Raw genomic sequence first — 9,613 nt, 5'->3', positions numbered from 1 at the left:
CATTTAAGCGTGTTGTATTCTTGTCATTCACTTTTGCTGTTGTGCTTCGAGTGTCATATTCGCTTGCCAAGATTTACGATCCAGTTCTCTCCTTTCCCCCCTTGGTAGATAAAGTTAACATTTGTGATTACAATAATGCGTTATCTACAGGTAGAAAAAAGTCATGTCAGTTCCAACGACATCGTTGCTCACCAATTATAGCACTTGAAGACTCTTCAGTAGGGAGGTGTAAACCGGGTTTGTCTAGTGTTTTAAAATTTCGTGAACCATTTAATTACCATGAGCATTCCAACATGTGCACAAGAAACATACTCAGAAACCATTGATTGATTAAGAACTTAAAGATTGTCACTAAATATCGTTCTTTGTTTTGGCTAAAGATTTCTTGCCAAATCTGCTCGTAGCAATTGTTTATTTGCATATTCTACATTTGTTTGTGATCATCGTAAAGGCGGTTTTTGATTGGATCAGTTGGATACAGCTGCGACTAATGGAAATCATTAAATCGTGGATCCTAATTCTAGCTTAATCCCAACCCTTTACTAACCTAGAACGGTGGTGTAACAGTACTACATAAAAACAAACTTTAAAAATCAGTTGAAAAAGGCTGAACTCATCAGATGGATACAAATAGAAATACATTTTACAATTAAACAGAGTGGACGTGGCCTTGTACTTGTACCTACCAACAACAATTTGCTTTTGTAATTATATCTCAACGAATCATCTTAAAATATACAATATTAGAAATCATTTATTTAAACAAATGTCTGGTTTTTTAATCTTAATTGAAACATATATGGATTTTACAAACTACCATGACTACGTGAAACCTTGTTTTTATTGACAATTAAAGTAACTCCTACAAATTTTAAGGGTATCGTTTGCATTGATTGTTGTTGTGTATTTCTACCCAAGCTAATAACTCCCATTACCCTTTATGTGTAGCAGACAATGTACACTAACTTTGATGAGAGTTTAACGTGAGCCTGAGCGAGAATTCTTAATTTTATCATGGGTTCAGCTTTTACAGATGGCTGGTTATTATTTTCTATATTGTCTAACCGTCATTTTTTGTTAAACCAGCAATAAGCGTGTAATATTCAAGATACAACATACAACTTTTGATACAAAATAAGTCCAAAGTAAATTGGTTTAATCACTTGTAATTTTGTACATCTCCAGATATTCCCCACCGGCTATATAAAATGTTTCGTGATCATTATTGTCCAACAAGATATCGCGAGGGCCCGTGATAGTGTCAAACTTGTCAAGAAGTGTTTTGTGTTTAGTACCGTCTTCTGAAAGCACATGTAAAGATCCTTTGTCATATCGATCTAACACTAAAGTAAGACCTGACGACAAAGCACTCAATCCTATAGGGGTTTTGATTGCTTCGTCTTTAAAGCAGTAAACATCTTCCCCATCAAGCGTTTTGCATTTGATTTCGTTTAACTTTGTTGTAAATATAATATGTTTTCTTAAAATGGTCATGCCATTTGTCCCACATAATGTATTAGTAGAAACGATGGGTGTCATTTCCACCGATTCGCTTGGTTTAGTGGTGGATATGAATTTTTTAATAGCATCGTTAACAACTATGTAAATGTGTTCACCAGATTTACAAGATGCCCCAAAGTAATCACTATTAAAGGTCAGTAATTCCGGATCTTTCACTAGTGCTCCTACTATCTCAACTTTGTACAATTTTTTCTTTTGGTACGAAGAAATAAATATTTGATTTCGCTCTTTATCATAACACATACGGCAAGTATTTTCATTGAATTTAACTGAATTTATTAAGAGACCAGTTTTTTTGTCAAACACCTGTATTATGTCCTTTGTTGATCGGTTACCAAGTATAATGTGATCCTCCCCTACACATACTCCACATGATAAGTCAGATCCTTCAATGTGAAAAACCTGAATCAGTTCGACTTTGATATCATTAAACCTTGGTTGATATATAATACCCAAAGCTTTACAGCATTTACGAATATCTTTCATTTGATCGCCTAAATCGTGTTCTGACTTTTCAAATAAAAGTAAATTTTCAGCTGTTTCGAGTTGCTCTAAAATTTCATTCTTTGCCAATTTAATATCAAGCGTTGTATCATGTTCGGTAACAGTATCTATTTCATTGAGGCTGCTCTTTATCTGGTTCTTCGTGGTCTCAACTTGAATGAAATGCTGTGTTTTGGTTCCGAATTCTTTTACCACTGTGTTAACATTGATCCAGTGGTCTAAATTTCCAATGAATTGTGAAAGTAAACGCATTCGAATATTTAAATTTGTATTTTGTTCGTCCCAAAATGCATTTAACTGCTTCTTAAATGTCTCAAATAAACCGTCTATCTTACATTTAACTTGTTCAATAAACCTTGCTGCATCTGCATTTATGTTTTCCATTTTATCCTTAAGATCGCGCTTTTGCTTTTCTTTTTCGTTCAGAAGTCTTACGGTTGCTTGTTTAATGCATTCTAATTTATCATGAAGTGTGTCGTAAACTTCAGTAGAGTTTGTAATTTCTTCTATTGTCTTGACGCTTTTACAGTTCCAATGATTTACAGTAACGCACTGAATACAACATAACTGTCCATGGTCAAAGCACATAGCTTCAATACTATATGATGGGTGTTCATTGCAATTCTCAGACACTGCATGCAAATCAAGTCCAGATATAGTTGATCCTAATTCCTCGAATGCAATTACTTGATGTGAAGATAGATTAAGCCATTTGTGCATTTTGTTACATTGTTCACACAAAGTCTTTTCGCATCCCTTGCACCAGAACTTGGCCGTGGTTTTTTGTTGATGCTGTTCACAAACATTACAGTCCTGCTGTTTATATCCCTTTGATGTAGAAACAATGATGGAAAGGATAAGATTATTATGAAGAGCAGAAGACCATTCATCAATCGGTGCTACCGAATCTTTCGGTTTCACGACTGATCTGCAAACTGGACATGTGAATTGGGTTATTCCACTGTTGGTGCTGCGTCCCATATTTGAAATATGTTCGTGTATGCATTGTTTACAAAAACTATGCATACAAGGTAATATTTTCGGTTGTGTGATTAATTCAGAACATATCGGACAACTAAATAGATCTTCTTTTTCTGTTTTCGCCTTACATAACGCCATTTTGCGTATACACCCCCAAATACTTAAATAGCTTACCTCGTTTTGAATTGGTGATAAAAGTTCACTATGACTATATACACAATTAAGTGAATATACACATACTTTATCTTTTCATCAGTGTTTCAATACGTGTAACTTTAATATGGACAATGTAATCATATGCATTTCAATTTTATAAATTTTCTTTATCATGTAGATTAAAAGCCTTCTTTTGCATCGGGTATATTTCGGCATAACTTTATTCTATAAAGATTATAACGTATGGTTATGCTAAGATTGATTTATCTCAACTTAAATCATACTGGCCTTACATGTAAACATACGTAGATGTACAACGTATCTATTTTTTACGATAGAAATAAAAAGATGCGTATAATTGCAAATGAGACATCTATCCAACACAGTTTTAACATGTTTAATGAAGATCAGAGAATGTAAGCAAGTATAAGTAAACGTTAGGACGATGGGAAAACCCATACATTATAGCCGGTTTTAAAAGTTTACGAAACGAGAAATGCGAAATATTTTTAATGAGAAAATTAACGGCCTTATTTATAAAAGAATAATATACGAAGAACAATATACGACAGACACAAATCATCAACAACCACTGAACTACAGGCATCTAGCATGGGACAGACACATGCAGAGTTGTGCGGGGTAAATATATTTGAACCCGCCCCTGACTTGGTACTTTGATTTCACACCACAACATAAGAACAAACTGTAAATAATCAGCAGTAATTTGCTTATATCAAAAGACCGGTATATGGAACAAAACAACTAACGCATTCCCTGTTTCCATTCTAAATTCTAACATAAAAACAATAGGAACAATGGATCAAAATTATAGCATGAAACAGATGTAACTTAAAGGTTCTTCATTTTCATGCTTTGATGGTACCTTTCTATACACAAAATGACATCTATTGTATTTAGATCACAAAGAGATAATTATCTATAAGAGACTCAAAGAACAAATTAGTAGCAAAATCGCCAAATGTACATAGTATTACTATGGGATTACAAAATTGTAAAAAAATGCAAAAATGAAAGTTATTATAACAGAATGCAATCATCGACAACCACGTTACACATGCTATTGGTGAGGGGATGCAAATGAGAGATTCACCGATATTAAACTTCTTTATTAGCGCAGGCTCTTTCAAAGATTGTACATACTATTCGCTGATATCATGCAAATATGAAATTTGCGGGAATTAAACTTGTTTGTGAGCGCTGGTTCTCATAAAGAGTAGTCAGTGGTGTCACACCATACCAATGAAGCAAAGTTATAAGTACATAAGAAACAAAGTATCGATCTAAGAGTACTTACAGTTTCTGAAAGCAAGTTCAACTGCTGTAAAATCATTAATTTGCGTTGATAACAATTTTCGTAGACTACGTATTTTCTATAAAGCTTGGGGTTTTGGCAAAGTCTGAATACAAAAACAAATATAATTTGTTCTTCGTAAAGAAAGGCAGCAGTAGTATACTGCTGTTATACTACTGCTGTTCGAAAGTCATAAATTTAGATTGAGAGAAAACAAATTCGGTCATTTTATTTGGTGCATTAAATGATAGTAAGGGAACCATGTACGTCTGACTTAGAATTATTTACATAGATCCGTGATAATATTTCTGCACTAAGCTTCATGCAAACATTTTACGACGTAGTCACGATAATTTAACATCTCTATTAATATCTCGGATTCAACTATACATATAAGAAAATCGGACAAGAATTTTCATTCAGGAGGAATACCTTAGGAGTCGGTTGACAATTTAAGCCGTGATGACTTATTAAAAAATCATTGTGTGCTCCACAAATTTGCTAATGAATTTTCTACTCTTTCAAAAATAATTCTGCAAAATGTTTAACTAAATTAATCTTTCAATTGCAATATCTCTTATTAGCTGTGAATTGACAATTTTAGTCAAATTGGCATATTTATAAATCAAAATTTACTTCATACAATTTTTCTCATTTACAGTTTTTGGAAAACACGTAAAAGGAATAAATTGTCTAATCAAGGGCAACAACTCTTATAAGAGGTCAATTTACGATCATAATTTGTTGAAATTTGTATTTCAATTGAAAATTCTCTCTATCGACGAATATTGTCTACAAAATGCCAAAATAGAAAAAAGCAACAATCCACAGTTGCCAATCAATTACTTGGATGGGCTTGCAAACCTCTGTAATCCTGTTTATCAAATATAACTGAGTCATCTTTAACCAACAGTCCTCAAAGTCTGTATCAGAACGATCTGTACCGAAATAAAAAGTACACCGATATTTAAAGTATAGCACAATAATAGTAATCTATCAGCATATATGATAGGAGAAAATAAAGTAAACCAGAAGTTATATGGGGAAACCTATGTCAAAAAAAGCAAATTGCAGTATAAAAAATATTTATAAAAAAAAGAATATCGTAATTCTCATCAAACAAAAGCTTATATGTTACAATTTCACATAGTAGTTCTAAGTTACGCAGATGTTTTTAACATGAAGTAACCTTTGAAAAATGAAATATATACAGGTGTTACTTTAAAATGCTTGCCTTTCCATTTTAAATCATTTATGTAACCTTGTATTACTGAAACCCTATTATGCTGGATTTTGACATAACTACTGATGAAACTGGAATCCAATGATACTTTGTTGTGTGTTCATTACTACTCGTGGTGTTAGGAAAATGGCCATTGTTATAAAAGAGGGACGAAAGATACCAAAGGGACAGTCAAACTCATAAATCTAAAACAAACTGACAACGCCATGGCTAAAAATGAAAAAGACAAACAGAAAAACAATAGTACACATGACACAACATAGAAAACTAAACAATAAACAACACGAACCCCACCAAAAACTAGGGGTGATCTCAGGTGCTCCGGAAGGGTAAGCAGATCCTGCTCCACATGCGGCACCCGTCGTGTTGCTTATGTGATTACAAATCCGGTAAATAGTCTAATTCTGTATGTCAAATTCATGAAAGGGAAGGGGATTGTAGTTACGACGCGAGGAACATATCCGATATCATTTGTGAAATGGTTATTCCATAACGGTCAACCAACTCGTGATGGCGTCCGTAAAATTTACGAAGGGATGATTTCAACTTCACCATTTGGAACTCTTGATTTAATAGCTTATAATATAGTTCGTTTCTGTGGGTTACATTTTAATGTTGTGTTTCTGTTGTGTCGTAGTTTTCCTCTTATATTTGATGTGTTTCCCTCAGTTTTAGTTTGTAACCTGGATTTTTTTGTTTTTTCTCAATCGATTTATGAATTTTGAACAGCGGTATAATACTGTTACCTTTATGTATTAAATTTCTCAGATTGCGTTGGTACTACTGTAACATAATCTATTACATTTTTACCATTTATGTCTGTTTGTTTTGCTCACATATTGTTGTCTATACAATGGATTTCTATGCAATTGTCATATACAAGTGAGAGGTGTAGCTGGATATCAATGGTTTGATCTATCATTTCCTACGTTTAAAAATGGCTGTATCAAGTTTGAAATATGACAGTTGTTTTTTCTTTCGATTGGTGTGTTTGAGTGTTCGAAACAGCTTAGCTATTTTTTTCTTTTTGCTGATAAGTTTCTTTTTTCATGTTTCGTCATACAAGGGATTCGAGGAGTGAGAAGAAACTTAATCATATGTTTTATTAACTTCTTGTTATCAAAATTGTTACTCTGATATTGAATTATTCTTTATCTGATGGCCATCTTGATCGCATCCATCTCACTGATGATCATAGCCTTAACAGTTATACATCAACATCTGTTTGTTATGCCTCATATTCTGAAGTATACATGGACATAGAAAATTGGTTTAAAGTATTTGGTATCCTGATTTCATTTTAAAAAAGCTTGGAGCTGACAATGAGGTTTTTAAGAAAATGATTTTAACTCAAAGGGTGCAGTTATATTTTGGAAAGGAATAGGTTTAGTAAGACCCCTTTTTGGCCCGCAAATAGAGCAGTTTTAACAAATTGTGAAGATGTAATCTTTTAGCTACTTAATGGAAAGTAGAATACTTCTGCTACATAGATATGGGCCTTTTTTGACAATACATAAAATTGAGAATGGAAATGGGGAATGTGTCAAAGAGACAACAACCCGACCAAATAAAAAACAACAGCAGAGGGTCACCAACAGGTCTTCAATGTAGCGAGAAATTCCCGCACCCGGAGGCGTCCTTCAGCTGGCCCCTAAACAAATATATACTAGTCCAGTGATAATGAACGCCATACTAATTTCCAAATTGTACACAAGAAACTAAAATTAAAATAATACAAGACTAATAAAGGCCAGAGGCTCCTGACTTGGGACAGGCGCAAAAATGCGGCGGGGTTAAACATGTTTGTGAGATCTCAACCCTCCCCCTATACCTCTAACCAATGTAGTAAAGTAAACGCATAACAATACGCACATTAAAATTCAGTTCAAGAGAAATCCGAGTCTGATGTCAGAAGATGTAACCAAAGAAAATAAACAAAATGACAAAAATACATAAATAACAACAGACTACTAGCAGTTAACTGACATGCCAGCTCCAGACTTCAATTAAACTGACTGAAAGATTATGATTTCATCATATGAACATCAGGCACAATCCTTCCCGTTAGGGGTTTAGTATCATACCATCATAACATATATGAGAAGAACATAACCCGTGTCATGCCAACAACTGTTTTTAAAAAAAAATAATGTGTTTAGTTCCGATGCAAAGACCTTATCAGTGACTCAATATTAACGCCAAAATATGCAATCTTTAATGACTTGACAACAGTCTCGTAATTATATCCCTTCTTAATAAGTCTATTCAAAGGTTTTGTAAGTTTCTGAGGTGGATACTGACACCTTTGTGCTTTATAAAGAATATTACCATAAAAAATTGGATGTGAAATACCTGAACGTATTAGAAGTCTGCATGTTGAGCTATATTTACGAATGATGTCTTTATACCGATGATAAAATTTAGTAAATGTTTTGACTAGTTTTTGATATCGAAAACCCTGGTGTAATAATTTTTCAGTAATACATAAATTTCTCTCGTTAAAATCTAAAACATTGTTACATACACGAGCGAATCGCACAAGCCGAGACACATAAACACCGTAGGATGGTGACAAGGGAACGTCACCATCTAAAAACGGACAATTAACGACAGGAAATGAAAAATCATCCCTTTCATCATAAATTTTAGCATTCAGCTCTCCACTAGCGACATAGACACCAAGATCGAGAAAAGGAATTCACATATATCGGGTACTAGCATCTTTAAGTCATGCCAAATTATTGAAATCTTCACAATTTTAGTATTTTAGTTAAATTTCAAAATATCTGAAACTGACATTATCAAGATGCTGATTTCTTGAGTGACAATATATTTGTTACGTTTGGAGGATGTGTTTTTTAACAGACTGTCAACATTTCAATTGGAAGCAGTTGTGTCCCTCTTCTTGCCGCCTTGTTTCTTTAGTATCATGAGGCTGACTTTATACAATAACTTCTTAGGAAGATAGATAAGAGGTTCGCAATATTCTATTATATTAATTTCCGCTATATAGATGATGTTCTCTTAATAATTCAACATTTGGTGACTATGTTGAACGCATCTATCCCATCGAACTAGAGATAAAGGATACAGTAGATACAGTTAAGTCTGCCTCATATCTTGTCTTCATCTAGACATAGGCAATGAGGGTCAGTTGAATACAACACGTTACGACAAAAGAGATGAGTTCAACTTCGCAATTGTGAACTTTCCGTTTCTATGTAGCAACATTACAACAGCGCCTGCATACGGAGTATATATCTCCCAAATGAAACGATATTCCCGGGCTTGTATTTCCTATCATGATTTTCTCGATAGGAGTTACTGCTAACGAGGAAGCTATTAAGCTAAGAGGTGGAAAGGGGAGTAAATCACGAGTTGGTTGACCTTTATAGTATAACCGTTTCACAGATGATATCGGATATGTTCTTTATGTCGTATAATCTACAATCCACTTCCCTTTCCACGACGCATGTGGCCTATCGAATTAGACTATTGACCGGGTTTGTAATGCCATGAGCAACACGACGGGTGCCACATGTGTAACAGGATCTGTTTACCCTTCCCGAGCATCTGAGATCATCCCCAGTGTTTGGTGGGGTTCGTATTGCTTAGTCTTTAGTTTTCTTTGTTGTGTGTCTTTTGTACTATAATTTGTCTCTTTGTCACTTTATTTTATACTTAAAATACCCAATTGTAGCTACTTTACATTAATGGAAAACAGAATGATTCAGTCATTATATTCCGCCGCACTAAGGTGACAACTAGGGTAGAAAAGAATCTGGTACAGAAAGCAACTCAATTACAAAAATTCGTAAGGGTTTCCAAGAACCCAGTGTCTCGCCTACTTTTGCTGTTAATCGCAGGCTCAAAAACATGAGGGAGAAAACAAT

General features: G+C 34.1%; 1 protein-coding gene across 1 annotated transcript; it reads right to left on the bottom strand.

The window, feature by feature from the left end:
• Window positions 1-1,155: 1,155 nt before the first annotated feature.
• LOC139483957 (uncharacterized) lies at window positions 1,156-3,006 on the bottom strand. The gene has a single exon (XM_071267678.1). The coding sequence runs from the start codon at window positions 3,004-3,006 to the stop codon at window positions 1,156-1,158; it is 1,851 nt and encodes a 616-aa protein (XP_071123779.1).
• Window positions 3,007-9,613: the final 6,607 nt, after the last annotated feature.

Source organism: Mytilus edulis, chromosome 8, assembly GCF_963676685.1.
Source record: "Mytilus edulis chromosome 8, xbMytEdul2.2, whole genome shotgun sequence".
NCBI classification, from domain to species: domain Eukaryota; kingdom Metazoa; phylum Mollusca; class Bivalvia; order Mytilida; family Mytilidae; genus Mytilus; species Mytilus edulis.
This window is presented reverse-complemented; position numbering and strand designations above follow the sequence as displayed.

What these genes read in the sequence shown, in the direction of transcription:
- LOC139483957 (XM_071267678.1), bottom strand. Translation starts at nt 3,006, where the DNA reads ATGGGACGCAGCACCAACAGTGGAATAACCCAATTCACATGTCCAGTT.